Here is an 18,028-nt window from a genome sequence, read left to right as displayed (position 1 = left end):
AGCTGGTCCTTTTTTCCAGTGTATACTCACTCTTATGAAATCAACAGTCCTGTGTGAACCTGTTGTTAGGTCATGGATATACAAAAGGAGATTTTAAGATCCTGAATAAATCATTATTTTAATTAGTTTAGGATGGTATAGTATGGAGATGTTCCCAGCTAAACTGTTTTAATGCACGTTTATTGCTACTAGATTTATTCCTCCATGTTTTTTACCAAGGTAAACGAAACCACAACTGTCTGTACAAACTGTTTTCTCAACTGCTTATTCCAGTTCTTAAAAACTGTTGACCTTCTTCTCACAAGGAATACCACACGGTTATCTGGTGATAACAGATACTGTGAAATGTCTCCCATTCTGCTGCTTCACGGATGTGTCCGTTGTAGTCTCTTTTTTCCCAGGGGGATTTTGGCAACAGAAAAAGATTTGCCTCCAACCATGTTTAAATTGGACTATATTGTATAAAACAGGATTGACGATTGAATTGGAAAATGTAAACGCCATTATCCAGAAGAAAACAAACGATGCAATGTTCACATCTGGTTGGAACTTCTGTACTAAAATGAGGAGAATGGTGATGATGATGGGGCTCCACATGACAAAGAAGGAAATCATGAGGAGAAACAAAGTCCGAAATAATTTGAAATCTTGCTGGGAAATGCGAATGTGGTGCCTCTCCGAGTAGGCCATGCCCACCTGCAGGCGTCTCCTTGAGGCCTTGGCGATCTGCAATTGAAACATAGTGGAAAGTTAAGCCTTGAGAATTACCTTTCTTCTCTTTGAAAAGGTTCCAAAAATGTCATGTTTAGGATTTCTTAAATCTTTTAAAAAATATATTCAGGTACAGGTATATTCAGTGACTGTTCAAACTTATAACGGCACTGAAGAAAAAGTCACTTATGACCACTTTTCACACTTACGACCATTGCAGTATCCCCATGGTCACATGATCAAAATTCAGATGTTTATCAACTGACTCAAATTAATGACAGTTGCAATGTCCTGCGGTCATGTGATCTTCTGACAAGCAAAGTCTATGGGGAAGCCAGACTCAAATTTTTTTTTTTTGTTACCTCTGAAGCTCAAGGAATCTTGATGGAATGTGGATCAGAAAAGAATTCATGTTCCTATTACTATTGCAGCCATGGCAATAATGTAGCATTAAATAGGTATTATCACACCTATCAAACTTATATCAACATAATATTATGGTTCACAAAGTTCGTTCCGCGTGTGAACTTTAGACCTAGTCTCTGATATTGACAAAGTCAATATGAAAGAATTGAGACATTCTATGCTGTATCAACAAAAAAGATGATTTAGATTTATACGTTTAATTAGGAATGAACCCCTGAATTTGTGGGAGTCTGATAGAGCTAACATATCTCGGTTGCAAACACTGAAGTGATCATAAAGATAAAGATAAAGGTTTCTCTCGCACATATGTGCTAGTCGTTCCTGACTCTAAGGGGCAGTGCTCATCTCTGTTTCAAAGCAGAAGAGCCAGTGCTGTCCGAAGACGTCTCCATGGTCACATGGCCAGCATGACTAAATGCCAAAGGCGCACAGAACGCTGTTATCTTCCCACCAAAGGTGGTCCCTATTTTTCTACTTGCATTTTTTATGTGCTTTTGAACTGCTAGGTTGGCAGAAGCTGGGACAAGTACCCTGTTACGCGATACTAGGGATTCGGAGCACTGAACTGCCCACCTTTCGATTGACATGCTCAGCGTCTTAGCCACTGAGCCACCGCATCTGACCCAAAGTGACCATAGCTGACAACAAATTGTTAATTTTCTGTATATCTGCTGCCATCTAGTGGCTCTCTGGGTTTGTGCCAATCAAATATTGGACTATTGTAACGCTCTCTACATGGGGCTCCCCTTGAGGAGCACCCGGAGGCTCCAAGTGGCGCAGAGTGCGGCCGTGCGGGTGGTAATGGGAGCGACATGGCGTTCCCATGTAACATCTCTCCTGCGTGAGCTGCACTGGCTCCCGGTGGTCTTCCGGGTGTGCTTCAAAGTTTTGGTTACCACTTTTAGAACGCTCCATGGCTTAGGACCTGGTTATCTACGGGACTGCCTACTACCACCAATAGCCTCCCACCGGCAGGTACACTCTCATAGAGAGGGGCTCCTCCGGGTGCCGTCGGCCAGGCAATGTCGACTGGTGGCCCCTAGGGGGAGAGCCTTCTCTGTGGGGGCACCTACTATTTGGAACGAGCTTCCCCCAGAGATACGGAGGATCCTGGATCTGCGCACCTTCCACCGCACTCTTAAGACCTTTTTATTCCACCAGGCGGGCCTGGCCTAATCTTTTCCCTCTTTTTAATTATGCAAATTTTAATCAGTTTTTAAATGATTGGGGTGTTTTAATCTGTCTGGGTCAAATTGTTTAATTCGATTTTACTTTGTTTTTAAATTTTGTATCTATGTATTTTTACTGTTTGGCTGTTCACCGCCCTGAGTCCTTTGGGAGTAGGGCGGTATATAAATCAAATAAATCAAATCAGATCAAATCAAATATGAGAGCCCTAGCAAAGAAGTCTATTCCTTTACAAATAGTTGTCAACCACAATTAGTTACAACCACAATTGGGGCTAAGCAAGATGGCTGTTAAGTGAGTTGTATCCGATTTTATGACCATTTTTGCCACAGTTAGGCAAATCACTGTAGTTATTAAGCGAATCATGCTGCCATTAAGTAAACCTGGCTTCCCCCCATTGTCTTTGCTTGTCAGAAACCAACTGGGAAGGTTACAAGCAGCAATCACATGACCCTAGGATGCTGCAACCATTGTAAATACATGCCATTTGCCAAGTGCCTAAAATGTGATCATGTGACTGTGGAATGCTGCTTACAACAGTCATAAGTGCAAGGACTGGTTGCAAGTCAGTTTTTTTAGTGATGTTGTAACTTTGAACGGTTGTTAAACAAACGACAGTAAGTGGAAGACTAGCTGTATGATGCCATGCTAGATTCTGGTCATATTTTTTTCCTGCAGGGAGAATAAGAAAACTTCCATTCTAAACAGGGCATGACGTTCCAAGCATCTGAAGAATGTTTAGACTGTCTAGGACAGAGGTCTCCAACCTTGGCCATTTTAAGACTTGTGGACTTCAGCTCCCAAAGTTCTTCAGAGCCAGTTTTGCTGAACTCTGGGAGTTGAAGCCCACAAGTCTTAAAGTGACCAAGGTTGGAGACCCCTGGTCTAGGAAAATATTTGATATGATAGAAAAGGGAGAAGAGGTTCCTTCTCAATATTGCAATCACTAAAGGTGCTGTACAGTATAAGTCAGAAAACTGTGGTGTTCTATACATTGCTGAACTATAGTTCCAGCAAATCCAGCCAGGATGTTCTCTCATTTGGCTATTCCTTTATTTGTACAGAATAGCAATAGCACTTAAGACTTATATACCACTTCACAGTGCCTTACAGCCCTGTCTAAACAATTTACAGAGTCAGCATCTTGCCCCCAACAAACTGGGTCCTCATTTTACTGACCTCAGAAGGATGGAAGGCTGAGTCAAACTTGAGCCGGTCAGAATCAAACTGCTGGCAGCCGGCAGTCAGCAGAAGTAACCTGCAGTACTGCATTCTAATCACTGCGCCACCACGACTCTTAAAGCCCTAAAGACGTGTTTAAATGACTCGCTTTAAATAAAAAATTCACTTGGAGCATTTCTTAAAAGCAGCAACTTCTTTAAGCTGCTACCTCACAGACATGTTCAGAGCATCAACAGTCCTAACTGGATGTCAGAGGTCAGGCATATAGCAAAGATTAAGTCAGCTGCACTAATTACCAGCCTGGTTTGGACTTAATTTAAGATGTATATTGTGCACTTTAAAGCCCAAATGTTGGCCACCAGATCCGAGATTTCAGAAATCAGTAAGCAGAGAGCAAGTGCTTTTCTACTGCATTGGTCTCTGATTGTATTAAAGTTTGATCTGAGTGTCTTCTATATCCCTTTGCTGCCATCTACCAGCTGTCTGATTTTTGCCACCCAGATCTGGCTTGGAATCCAACCATGAGTTAAAACATTTCCTGCTTACTCATAAATCTACCTAGTTTGCAAACACAGATTGAGCAGCTTCATTTCAAATTCACTTCCTACCTAGCAATTCCTTTATTGCCCAAACCACACCTAACTCCTGCTCTCTCCACTTTGAGGTAGAAGCTGAACACTTAACTTTTCCCAAATTTAGCTAATGTTCTCTCCGTTCTGATAGATTGATTTTTATATTATAAGCTCATGCACTGTGGGTTTTTTTTTTTTTTACATTGTAGTTTTAAATGTATGCTGTATTATTAGTTCCATTGCAATAAGCTTGCTACCGTAGGTTGAATAAATAAATGTCACTCCCATTTATCACTTTGGAATCTGCTATCCTGAGATGTGGAGTTTGGATGCCAACTTCGCTGGCTTCAGAAAAGAGTTGTGATGATTCACAAAATCAGGAGGATCCATGGTTATTCGCCTCGATGGCACTGTGACCATCTCTGAAGGCCATCTGCTGGGAGACTAATAGACCTTGAGGAATTGGTTGGCCACCGTGAGAATAGACTGTTAGACTTATTTCCTGACAGTTAGAACAATTCATCAGTGGAATGACTTGCCTCCAGAAGTTGTGGCTGCTCCAACCCTGGAAGTTTTTAAGAAGAGATTGGACAACCATTTGTCTGAAATGGTATAGGACCATGATGGCGAACTTATGGCACGCATGCCACAGATGCCATGCGGAACCATGTCACCTGGCATGCCGGCTCAACTCTCAGCCTCTCTAGGAGACTCTGGCGGCTGGGGACAGCAAAAAAGTCACTTCCTGTCTAACCGAAAGTTGGAAAACGGGCCCTTTCGGGCCTCCGGAGGACCTCCGAGGGGGTCGGGAAGGTTGTTTTCACCCTCCCCAGATGCATAGAGAGGATCTGGAGCCAGGTGAGAAAGAAAAATGGGCTTACTGGGCCATCGCATGCCAGGAGCGGGGGTCGCGCGCGCATGCGCAGGGCGGGGCACATAGAATTATGGGTGTGGGCACACATGTACGCGAACCTCCCCCACCCACCCCCCTTCCTGGCACGCAATGGCAAAAAGTTTAGTCATCTCTGGTATAGGGTTTCTTGCCTGAGCAGGAAGTTGGACTAGAACAGGGGTCCCCAACCCCCGGTCCATGGACCAGCAGTGAGCTGCGGCATGCCAGAAACCAGGCCGTGCAAACAAGCGAAGTCCCATTCACAGGATGCAGGCAGCACACGAACCACGCCCCCTCTGGTCCAAAAGAAAAACTTATCTACATGGAACCAGTCCCTGGTGCTCAAAAGGTTGGGGGCCATTGGGCTAGAAGAATTCCAAGTCCCTTCCAACTCTGTTATTCTGTTATTAGGCTTAGATGGGGTCTGATTCAGCAGGGCAATGCTTACGTTTTAACACGTTACTGAGATGATTAAGAATATTAAAAAGGCGGTCATGCGTTGCTTATTGCATTATCAACTTCCTTCGATGAATATTCTTGCGGTCTGATAAAACGAAAATCCGGCATATTCGTGTGGTCTATAAAAATGAAATTCCATTTGAAATACCACTGTCTGCGTTTTAAACAGCTGGCAACTCTTAGCATTGTATTTGTTTTTTTTTTAAAAAAAGTAAAACTATGGAAAATACCTGTAAAATCTTTGAATAACTAATTACAATGACCAATCCCGGTATAAGGAAGATCACGGTGGCAAAGGAGACATCCCAAGCGATTTCTCCTGCAATGCTGGGCCAAACCAACGTGCAGATATACACTTCCTGTAAGCAAAGAACAAAACCTACGTAAGGACTTCATTGGATTTTCAACAGAGCCTTTCAGAAAAATCCATCTCACTCTTCCGGGTGACATAATCACTCACCAAATATAAGCTACGACACAGCTAATGATTACATTATTATATATTGTGGCAAATAATGGTGTGTATCCAAATAAAGGTGTATCAACTCCTGGGAAAAATTAAACCACAGTATCGCATCAGTGGAACTGAATAGCTTGGCAAACATTAGAAGTTATGAGCTCAATCCTGCTACGTTAATAACAGCTGTAGGTTAGAAGTGAAAGACGATATGTACTTATTCCCTGATGATTACAGGTAGCCCTCAACTTACGCCCACACGACTGAGCCCAACATTTATGTCGTTAAGTGAGAAATTTGTTAAGTGAGTTTGCCCCATTTTACGACTTTTCTCACCAGTGAATCACTGCAGTTCTTAAATTAGTAACACAGTTGTTAAGTGAATTTGGTTTCCCCCATTGACTTTACTTGTCAGATGGTCGCAAAAAGGGATTGCGTGACTCTGGGGACACTGCAACTGTCATAAATGTGAATCAGTTGTCAAGCATCTGAATCTAAGTCACGAGACCATGGGTCATAAGTGTGAAAAATGAACATAAGTCACTTTTTTCAATGCTGTTGTAACTTTGAACAGTCACTGAATGAATTGTTATAATTCGAGGACTACCTGTATTGTTTCCTGTTTCATCTTATGGTCCTCACAACTTGCAGTTCTATAGGGAAGCCTATTTCTTTAGGAAAGTACATCAAATTTTCAAAAGAACAAGGCTACTGTATCTGGCAGCAAAAATCGAGATGACCACTTGGTGGCGGCAAAGAGAAACAGAAAACTCTCAACATAGTGGTCCCCGATCTTTACAGCTTGGCGGCCCAGTGGGGGAGGGAAGAGGAGAAACGGCCTGCTGCTCCGTAAATCAAGCTGTGTGTGTGCATGCCGGCCCATCGATCATGCAAGTCGAGCTGTGCATGTGCACACCGGCCCGCCACTTGCACAAGTCGAGCTGCATGCGCACAGGCGTACGCCAGCCAGCCCCTCACACAGCCTGGTTCCAGACAGGCCACGGCCTGGTAGTGGGCCCCAGTCTGGAGGTTGGGGATCCCTGCTCTAACCCTTTGTTGCCATCGAGTGATTTCTCATCTCAGTTTTGCATGCTAGATATGATATAACAGGCAGGAATATTGCTCAAGCACAGGAAAGCAAAGACTTTTATAACATCTAAATTATACATTCATTATAACATGTACATTTCTGCACAATTTTCTATATGCCATATTTTCTTATAATTGCCAAAGTTGAAAAACATGAGGGAGAGGTTTTTTTAAAGAAAGTGTAGTGAAAGTATTGCTGAACTACAACTCCCAGAAATCCCAGCCAGCTAAGCTAATGATGAAGAGTTGTGGGGTTTGTGATTCAGTAACATCTATAGCAGTGACCTTCAACCTTTTGGGCACCAGGGACCGGTTCTGTGGGCAGATATTTTTCCGTGGGCCAGAAGCGACGTGGTTCATGTGTTGCTTGCATCCCGGGGATGGGGCTTCGTTTGTTTGCACAGTCTGGTTTCTGGCATGCCGCGGACCTGTGACGGTCCATGGACCGGGGGTTGGGGACCCCTGATCTATAGGGTCACTGGCAGTGGCAGCATTCATGGGGTAATGCAACCCAACATTTCAGAGAAGCCTATTTCAAGATCAACAAGTTAAAGGCCACTTCTATTGGACTGGTTCCTCCAGACAGCATTACCCATGTAAACTAGTCATGAATCAAGACCGTATCACCCTACAGGAAATCCTCGACTTACAGCTGCAATTGGCAGTTGTTAAGTTTGTCGTGCCCAATGTTATGACCAAAGTTACGGTTGTGAAGCAAACCACTGCAGCTTTTAAATGAATCCTGAGATTGTTCAGGTGAATCTGGCTTTCCTCATTGGAAGCCAGCTGGGAAGGTCACAAATGGCGATCACATGACCCCAGGATGTTGCAACGGTTGTAAATAGATACGGGTTGCTAAGTGTTCAAATTTTGATCATGTGACCTTAGGATGCTCCAACGGTCATACTTGCAAGGACCAGTCATGACACTTTTTTCATTGCCGTTGTAACTTTGAACTGTAGCTAAACAAATGGGTGTAAATTGAGGATTATCTGTACTACCCAAATCTGGGTTTGTCATTCATCACACAGTTTACAAACCAGATCTGAACATCATGATTTTGTTTGTTTTGCAAATTCAGTCTTGTTCGAGAGCCAGAAATCAGAAACCTGGGATTAATAACTAAACCATGGTTGGCTTAATTGGCTATAGAAGTGTAAATACCCATGAAGGTTGTGTCTGCTGCACACAACAGTATCTTAGGCTTCCTAGATTTGGACTGCAAAAATGTAGATGAGCCCTAGATGTCAGCAAAGAGACACAGAAAACCTTAAAAGTTCTGACTCTGCTGCCATCTATTGGTCATCTAGAATCATCCCTGAACTAATAGCCCCTCTTTTATTAAGATTGGTCAAAGCAAAGTAGGGATTTGAGAAAGGTGTTGTCCCTAGTTCTACCTTTTACATGATATTGTGCTATAAGACAGTTTTATCATATTGTGCCCTTATTCCTCTCTATGGTCTTTGGAGAATTTAACTACCAAAGGTGGTTTGGATTCATGAACATTTTCAGTTTTAATCCAACATAAAATCAAGAAATGGACCTGAAAAATTAGAATTGCTTTTTTAAAAAAATCAGGTCTAAAAATATAGGAGTTCTACTTTACATTCTTTAAAACAGAATTAAAATAGCTTCACTCTAATTATTTTGTTTAATGGTTAAGAAAACTCATTCTATTCTTCCCTATTGTGAAAGTTCCTTACTGTTGAATAAAATTGGCTAACTACAACATAAAAGTGTTTTGCCTTTTTTATTTTGCAAATAAAATAACAACAACAGGAGTATTGGTCACCAAAGGAAAAACAAAATGATGCCAATTTTTGGCATCTATTAGTGGACAGGTATAAAGCAGATAAGGGACATGGTGGCTCAGACACTGAGCTTGTCGATCGAAAGGTTGGCAGTTCAACGGTTCAAATCCCTAGTGCCGCATAACGGGGTGAGCTCCCATTACTTGTCCCAGCTTCTGCCAACCTAGCAGTTCAAAAGCACGTAAAAAAAACAAGTAGAAAAATAGGGACCACCTTTGGTGAGAAGGTAACAGCATTCCGTGCGGCTTTAGAGTTTAGTCATGCCAGCCACATGACCACAGAGACATCTTCGGACAGCGCTGGCTCTTCGGCTTTGAAACGGAGATGAGCATTGCCTCCTAGAGTCGGGAATAACTAGCACATATGTGCGAGGGGAACCTTTACCTTTACTATAAAGTAGATATACTAACATCAATTGATCAAATTAGTTAGGAATGTAAATTTTTCTGTTATAAACATGATGAAGTCTGGATTCCCCCACTCACCCAAGCAAGAAGTCTTTCTGTGGAAATGTTTATCCTCCTTAATATAAAATCAGTTCCTATTTGTATCTTGCTATATTTCTGCATACTAAAATATTGAAGGACCTTTAAATTTTTATTCTGCCTCTAAAACTTAATTTTTTAAAGTCCACACCTCTCAGTATCCAGCTGAAGCGGACATCTTTGAATGTCTGGAAAGGGCATTTCATGTGTTTTAAAGGAAGAATAGTGTGTCCGGAGAGACTATTTGCTTTTGATTGGCTTTAAACCAGGGGTGAAATCCAGCAGGTTCTGACAGGTTTTGGAGAACCGGTAGCGGAAATTTTGAGCAGTTCGGAGAACCAGCAAATACCACCTCTGGCTGGCCCCAGAGTGGGGTGGGAATAGAGATTTTGCAATATCCTTTCCCCAGGAGTGGGGAGGGAATGGGGATTTTGCAGTATCCTTCTTCTGGAGTGGGGTGGGAATGGAGATTTTGCAGTATCCTTCCCCTGCCATGCCCACCAAGCCACGCCCACAGAACCGGTAGTAAAAAAAAATTGGATTTCACCACTGCCTTAAACCTACTGTATATGCAAAGCTGAGTAAACTAATCAGGACTGGATCTAGATAGATCCTGAATGGGAGATCACCAAATTGCAGAATTGCAGGCGATGAACTAAGCCCAGGTCTATAAACAAAGCCTAGAGGAAAAAAATGGCAAATCATGTCCAGGCTGTTGCCAGGAAAACTGTGAGGTGGTCTCCTTGGAGTCACTAGAAATCAACCTCAACTCATGGGCCATTTTATTTGAAGCCTGTTTAACAACCTGGTTGATGGGAGCTCCAGCAATTTAAAACGATGAGATTCAGAGGCTGAAGAATGTCTACCTCAATCCTGCTTTTCCTGAGGAAATGCTTATCCATGATCTTTATTGTTGTTGTTGTTAGTTGCGAAGTCATGTCTGACCCATTGTGACCCCATGGACAACGTTCCTCCAGGCCTTCCTGTCCTCTACCATCCTCTGGAGTCCATTTAAGCTCAGGCCTACTGCTTCAGTGACTCCATCCTGCCACCTCGTCCTCTGTTGTCCCCTTCTTCTTTTGCCCTCAATCTTTCCCATATTAGGCTCTTCTCCAGTGAGTCCTTCCTTCTCATTATGTGGCCAAAGTATTTCAGTTTCATCTTCAGGATCTGGCCTTCTAAAGAGCAGTCAGGGTTGATCTCCTCTAGGACTGACCGGTTTGATCACCTTGCAGTCCAAGGAACTCGCAGGATCTTCCCTTGCTCTGGACAACATATTCAACTTTTCTCCAGTTTTATTCTATACCTCACTTATTAAGTCAAAGAGTGAGTTTCTTCCTTCTTTTTGTTTGCTCACTCATTGCAAGATGATCAAGATACCTTGCATAACTCAAAATCCTTAAATCAAAGCCTACGCAACCTCTTTGATACGCCTACACTATGTACTCTTAGAATTGTAAAGTACTCCATGAACCTGGTAATAGGCAGCTAACGTCAGTCGTACTTTGGGGTGAACCAAGCTGAGCTCTCCAATTTGCAATGCCACATTTTATTTTACCTTTTTGGCCAATATGTAATATTTTGTTTGGATCTGAACAAGAAACAAACAGAAGGGATTTTTTTCACTGTGGATGAATCTCCCCAGTTGTCACACTTCTTTCTGTCATAGATCTTTCCTTCATTTGCTGTAATTGCTTTAAGATCATTAACCCCATTATGATAATGAAAGCATTTATGATTTGAATCATTCTTTAACTGCTCTCCAGTCAACACATCAAAGCAGATTATGATCAGAACAATAAAATGCAATAAGTATAAACAAACAAAAATGTAACATAGTAGCTGATAAATGTTTCGGTATTGTGTGCTGTGGGCCCACAAACACACATGGCAAATAGCTTTATCATATAAAAGCTTTTTAAAATGAAAGCAAAGCCAATCTCAGATGACTTTCCTAAGTCTTGTTCCAGTTTCCATCAATTCGTGGTCACAGTATCTCGTCTTTACAAACTTTAAGTATTTAAAATTAATAATCTCACCAATCTTCCAGACAAATACAGTCGAGTATGGAGCTAAGTAATTGACCTTGTTTTATAGCAGGATCTGAATGGAGAACAGCTTACAATTTTGGCCTCTATGCTACATAAATTTTAATATATTTCAGGGGAAGCACAATTGAAATAGATATATGATGGATGGATGGGTGGGTGGGTGGGTGGGTGGGTGCAGGGGTGAAATGCTCCCCGTTCGGACTGGATCACCCGATCCGGTAGCGGTGGTGGGTGGTTTGGAGAACCGGTAGCAAAAATCCCTGCCCCCCCCATGCCCAGCTGAGCCGCACAATCAATAATTACAGGATTAACTGTCTTAGAAAAAGACATAGAAAGGTACCTAGCTTTAAGCTCTCTGAATCCCTATTTGTAATTTGTAACTATAATTTCCTCTCTGAAACTATTGACATTATTTGTAGATATTATTTACCAAATAGATAAATAAGTACATGGACTGGGGGCAGGGACTTATCTTTTTGCATTCCTGGAGCATGGCAGTTTTTATCTTCTGAGGAGAAGCATCTGTGCCTGCAAATGTAATATACGGTAAGTCTCTCCCAAACTCACAAGGCTTATTATAAAAAAGCAGAATTTAACATATTGTCTCCAAACCTCCAGCATATATGTTACAGAACCTAGACAGGGTTTATCCCCTCAGAAGCAAGTCTGGGTCTGCAAATTTCACCCACTTCTATTAGAAAATAAAAATCGAACCCTCGTGTCTTTCTCATGCTAGTTACTCTGTTTTTGAAATCATAAAATCAAACTTGGACTGGAGCTTATGACTGGCGCATAAAGTTGGCTTCTTTCTCATCCTGGCCACACAAGAAGAGAAGGAAGGAAAAGTAATCAGGTGGCAGTTCACTCGAGACGCATGATAATCCATAACGTTATTTGTACTCTCACAGAAGAGGCTGAGATTCATAAATTTTATTTTAGAAGTTTTCTTTAACTGAGATGTTTTTTTTACTCTGTTTTGGCATCCTCCACAGAGTTCTCCTGTTCAAAATTGGAATCTGGAATCTCCATAGCAGGAAACCTGTAAGATCAAAATGCAGAGTCACCCCTGCATCCTGATCTAGCAAGAACCAGGTGATATGCTGGTTCATTATGGGAAGCTTCTTTTGGCTGCCATAGAAGAAAACTAAGAATTTCTAGTAGGTAAGTGCAAGAAAACAGATGCAAATTTTGGCTTGTTTATCCTTTATACTAAACTGGGGTAAGAAACTTCTTTTCCCCAGCGAGGCCAACATATAGTAGACTACTTTAAAAAATATGGAGAATTTTATTCTTCCTTCAGAAGCTCAAGCATCCCATGGAGAAGTTATGAGAGGTCAAATACCCATAAAAGAAACAGAAAAGCCTGCAGTGAAACAGAAGAAGATTCTTTCTTTCTACCCTTGGTTTGATGATAAACGGAAGCTGATCAATCTCCTTTGATAGTTAATGCAGAAACTTAGGGTACCTCCTGTTTATTTCTTTGCTGCACATGCAAAGGACTTCACCTTCTATACATTCAGCAAAGAAACACAATAAATTGGCAGTAGATGCCTAGAGAAGATCATCATCCCCTGCCAAGCAGGATGCCTGGTTTCTGTGCTCAACACGCAGGACGTCTGGCAAGGACTAAGGCAGACACATGGCTGGTTGGTGATGTAGGGACAGAGTGATCCAGGCAAAGCAGCTTGAGACCCCAATTTAGCTGTAGCCTGTTCTCAAAGTACACCCTGAGCATTCAACGTCCTGAAGTCTGTTGAATGTTCTTGCTCCTCAGAATCTTTTGAATTTTGTGCAGCATCGTATGTAATGCAGAATGTGATGCGCACTCACTGCGCAGCCTTATTCTACTAATGATAGAATGATATTTGGAAAGGATGTTGGAGGTTGAGTCAGCCTCATGAACCATAACCAGTGGTGGGTTGCTCCCAGTTCAGACCGGTTCGCAAGAACCGGTAGTAAAACCAGCGGGAGGCCCCGCCTACCACCCTGGATGTCGTCATCGGTGATCTGCGCATGCACAGAAGCTCATTTCGCGCACGCGCGATCCCATTGCAAACCGGTAGTAAAGGTAAGTAGCACCCACCCCTGACCACAACACAGGATGAAACTATAGCCCATCTGACAGCTGGATAGTCCCCTTAGCCTTTGCTTAAATATCTCTAAGAAGGACCTGAACTCTAAGTGAAATCTGCTCTAAGTTTCAAACTGGGCCATTTGAATGTTGTTGTTTGGTAATTTGGTTACAACCTGACCTAACACAGGGAGATCCCAGTTCTAATCCAAACTCAGCCCTGAAGTTCACTCAGCAATCTTGACTTGTCATTAACTTAACTGATGTAGGGAAAGGGAGGAAAGCAAAAACAAAACCCAGCACTATCGAAGCTGAGAAGATAACTAGAGAAAATCAGAAAGAAAGAAAGAAAACTCCCAACGCTGGAAGTTTTTAAGAAGAGCTTGGACAACCTCAGATAGCCGGTTGTGAGTCTCTCCTTGTGAAGTGGGGCCATGGGAGGCAGATGGGCCTGCTGGTTACGTACCTGGCTCCTTGCTGCGTGGCAGCGGCCCTGCCCGAGCTCCTCAATGTTATAGCCGGGTTGGTGGTTGATACCCCCAGGCTTTTAGTCATGGGGGATTTCAACCTGCCGTCCATCGGTGAAGCATCTGAGGCGGCTCGGGAGTTCATGGCTTCCATGACGGCCATGGACCTGACCCAGTTAATTCAGGGCCCCACTCACATAGGAGGAAACACGCTGGACTTGGTTTTCGTCTCTGGTCAGTGGTTGAATGGCTTAGATACAGGGGATATAGTTATTGAACCCTTGTCATGGTCAGACCATTCTCTCCTTAGACTTGACTTCCCGACCGCTATGCCCCACCGCAGGGAGGCGGAACCAATTAGGTGGTTCCGCCCCAGGCGCCTGATGGATCCTGATAGGTTCCGAATGGAGCTTGGGCCATTTCCTGAGACTCTGGCACGCGACTCGACTGAGGACCTGGTGGCCGCCTGGGATAGGGCGGCCGCTGGTGCTTTAGATCGGGTCGTGCCTTTGCGGCCTCTGACCCGGCGCCGAATCTGCCCAGCTCCTTGGTTTTCCGAGGAGCTGAGGGGGATGAAACGCCGGAAAAGACGCCTAGAGAGTAGTTGGAGGGCCAGTCGCTCCGAATCTGACCGTACACTAGTGAGGTCTTATATCAAGACCTACTTAGTGGCGATAAAGGCGGCGAAGTGTAATTACTTTTCCGCTCTTATCGCGTCGGCAGAAAATCGCCCAGCTGCCTTGTTTAGGGTGACTCGCTCCCTTCTCCATCTGGGAGCGCGGGAAGACCCCTTGCAAGGTCGTGCTGAGGATTTTGCGCATTATCTGCACGATAAAGTCGCTCAGATTCGGGAAGGCTTGGACTCCGACTGGGTAGGTACAGGCGGGTTGTCCGAGGTCTGTCTTGAGACGGTTATCTGGGATGAGTTTGACCCTGTGACTCCCGAGGACGTGGACAGGATGCTGGGGAGGTTGAACGCAACCACATGTTTATTGGACCCGTGTCCCTCCTGGTTGGTGCTGGCTACCCGGGAGGTTACACGAGGCTGGCTCCAGAGGATTATAAACGCTTCTTTGAGTGAGGGGTTCTTGCCTCCCGCCTTGAAAGAGGCGGTGGTGAGGCCCCTCCTCAAGAAGCCCTCTCTGGACCCAGCTGTTTTAGCAAACTATCGTCCAGTTTCCAACCTTCGCTTTCTGGCGAAGGTTGTTGAGAGTGTGGTTGCGCGACAGCTCCCCCAGTACCTGGAGGAAACCGTCTATCTAGATCCGTTCCAGTCCGGCTTCAGGCCCGGGTACAGCACGGAAACGGCATTGGTCGCGTTGGTTGATGATCTCTGGAGGGCTCGGGACAGAGGTTGTTCCTCTGTTCTGGTCCTATTAGACCTCTCAGCGGCTTTTGATACCATCGACCATGGTATCATGCTGCGCCGGTTGGAGGGGTTGGGAGTGGGAGGCACTGTTTTACGGTGGTTCTCCTCCTATCTCTCCGACAGGTCGCAGTCTGTGTTGGCTGGAGGGCAGAGGTCGACCTCAAGGCACCTGGTTTGTGGGGTGCCACAAGGGTCGGTCCTCTCGCCTCTCCTGTTCAACATTTATGTGAAGCCGCTGGGCGAGATCATCCGTGGTTTTGGGGTGCAGTGCCATCTGTACGCTGATGACACCCAGTTGTACATCTCCACCCCAGACCACCCCAACGATGCCCTTGAAGTGATGTCCCGGTGCCTGGAGGCGGTGCGGGTCTGGATGGGGCGGAACAGGCTCCGACTCAATCCCTCCAAGACTGAGTGGCTGTGGCTGCCGGCGTCCCGATATAGTCAGCTGGTGCCATCGCTGACTATTGGGGGCGAGACATTGGCCCCCACGGAGAGGGTGCGTAACTTGGGTGTCCTCCTGGACGCACGGCTGTCCTTAGAAGAGCATTTGACGGCCGTGGCCAGGGGGGCTTTCTATCAGGTCCGCCTGATACGCCAGTTGCGCCCCTTTCTGGATCGGGACTCCCTATGCACGGTCACTCATGCCCTCGTTACTTCCCGCCTCGACTACTGTAATGCTCTCTACATGGGGCTCCCCTTGAGGAGCACTCGGAGGCTCCAACTGGTGCAGAATGCGGCCGCGCGGGTACTTATGGGGGCGGCGTGGCGCTCCCACGTGACACCTCTCCTGCGCGAGCTGCATTGGCTTCCAGTGGTCTTCCGAGTGCGCTTCAAGGTGTTGGTTCTCATCTTCAAAGCGCTCCATGGCTTAGGACCCAGTTATTTACGAGACCACCTTCTGCCTCCGATAACCTCCCACCGGCCAACACGCTCCCACAGAGAGGGTCTCCTCAGGGTGCCGTCTGTCAGGCAATGTCGGCTGGCGACCCCCCGGGGAAGAGCCTTCTCTGTGGGGGCACCCGCCCTCTGGAATGAGCTGCCCCCAGGGATACGACTAATCCCGGATCTCCGGACCTTCCGCCGGGCCCTGAAGACGTTTTTATTTCAGCAAGCCGGGCTGGGTTAAAAATTTTTAATTGGTGAATTTTATGGGTAACGGGGTTTTAAATTGGTGAAGCCTAAGATAATTTAATTCTGTTTTAATGCATTTTAATATTTGTATTGTGTGTTTTTAATTTTGGCTGTTCACCGCCCCGAGTCCTTCGGGAGAGGGGGCGGTATAAAAATTTAATAAATAAATAAATAAAATAAATAAAACCCATTTGTCTGAAATGGTATAGGGCAGTGATGGTTAACCTTTTTGGTGCCGAGTGCCCAAAGCACACGCGTGCGTGCAAAAATACACACGTGTGCCCAAACCCCCAAAATGCAATGCAAGCTCCCCCCTGCGCTGGCCCCCCGCATCCTATTTTGGCTTCCAGGTTGGTGTAGGCAGCTTTCTAGGCCCAGAACGGGGCACGGGGAGCCTTGTGTGGCCCCTCCAACGCCCCATTTTGGTTTCCAGGTTGGTGCAGGAGGGGCAGCCCCCCCATGTCCTGTTTTGGGCCTGGAAAGCCTTCTGCACCAACCTGCACCCTGTGCATGTGTGCACATGTCCCTCGTGCATGCACACATGTGTGCCCCGTGCGTGCATGCACCCCCCTCCGCGCATGCACGGCAGAGACCCGAAGACCAGCTGGCTGGCGGGAGGCACGCTTGCATGCGCAGTGGAGCTGGACTGGGGCAACAGCTGGCGTGCCCCCAGAGAGGGCTCTGTGTGCCACCTGTGGCACGTGTGCCATAGGTTCACCATCACGGGTATAGGGTTTCCTGAAGACCTCCATGGTCCGTTCCAACTCTGTTCACCTGAGTGTTAAGTAAGTGATGCTTAGGACATGAGCAATAAAGTTATGCCTTTGTACACCTGCCACCACATCTCTTGCCCCATCGGGGTCCTCGGGCTCCCCAGGTCGGTCGGTTGCTGGCCAGCCACCACCAAGATCAACTCACCGGGCCCCTGGTGGGCAGCGGCTGGACGCTGAAGAAGAGGCTGAGCGGGAGGGTGGCCAGAGCCGCCAAGGCCCAAACGGAGAGCAGGCAGGCAGCCACCAGCCGTCCCTTCCAAGGCTTGGCGGGCTTGAGCCGGACGATGCTGACCACCCGCTCCAGGCTGACGGCGGCCAGGGAGAGGATGGTGACGCTGCCGCTCAGGCTCATCAGGTAGAAGAGCAGGTGGCAGACGGCCTCGCCCAGGGTCCAGCTCTCGGTCCAGCGCACCACCGCGATGACCGGGATGGCGCTGATGAAGAGCAGGTCGGCGCAGAAGAGGTTGAGCACCAGGCAGCTGGCGGCGCCCGGACGGCCTTTGCGACGCAGCACCAGCCGGATGGCGCCCGCGTTGGCCGCCAAAGCCAGGGCGAAGATCGACGCCAGCACCACCGTCTCCACGATGCTCAGCCCCAGGCGGACGGCCGCCTCCTTGAAGTCCGAAAAGAAGGGGAAGAGCGTGTCGTTCCCGCCAGCCCCGGCTCCGGGCATGGAGAGGCGAGCGCCCGGGGCATCAGGGGCGGAAGAGCAGCAGTTTTGGGTCCAGTCCTGTTAGCCCCGCACCCGAGCCGGATAGGGACCCCTCCCCGATCGGCCTTCTTCCTTCCAAGCGACTTCGGGGTGGACTGAACACCTGAGAGGCTGGCTGAGGCTGGGCCGACGAGGAAGTGGCGGGAGGCGGAGGAGAGCTTGCAGCCCTGTCCCGCCGC

General features: G+C 46.2%; 1 protein-coding gene across 1 annotated transcript; it reads right to left on the bottom strand.

Moving 5' to 3' along the window:
• Nucleotides 1-318: 318 nt before the first annotated feature.
• On the bottom strand, nt 319-17,810 carry FFAR4 (free fatty acid receptor 4). Its single transcript, XM_070945959.1, has 3 exons — nt 17,283-17,810; nt 5,661-5,789; nt 319-726 (listed from the first exon to the last, which is right to left on the bottom strand). Exons 1-3 carry the CDS (start codon nt 17,808-17,810, stop codon nt 319-321), a joined length of 1,065 nt encoding a protein of 354 aa, XP_070802060.1.
• Between the last annotated feature and the right edge of the window lie 218 nt (nt 17,811-18,028).

The sequence above is a fragment of the Pituophis catenifer genome, unplaced genomic scaffold, assembly GCF_029215685.1.
Source record: "Pituophis catenifer annectens isolate HBS135680 unplaced genomic scaffold, rPitCat1.0.hap2 SCAF_6, whole genome shotgun sequence".
NCBI classification, from domain to species: domain Eukaryota; kingdom Metazoa; phylum Chordata; class Lepidosauria; order Squamata; family Colubridae; genus Pituophis; species Pituophis catenifer.
Note: the sequence above shows the minus strand (reverse complement) of the source record. Positions and strands in the feature narration are given on the sequence as shown.

Coding starts and splice junctions, on each gene's coding strand:
- FFAR4 (XM_070945959.1), bottom strand. CDS start 17,810: ATGCCCGGAGCCGGGGCTGGCGGGAACGACACGCTCTTCCCCTTCTTT. Junction 5,790..17,282: donor CGCTGCCCACCAGGGGCCCG/GTGAGTTGATCT, acceptor CTTTGCTTACAG/GAAGTGTATATCTGCACGTT. Junction 727..5,660: donor GTTATTCAAAGATTTTACAG/GTATTTTCCATA, acceptor TTTCAATTGCAG/ATCGCCAAGGCCTCAAGGAG.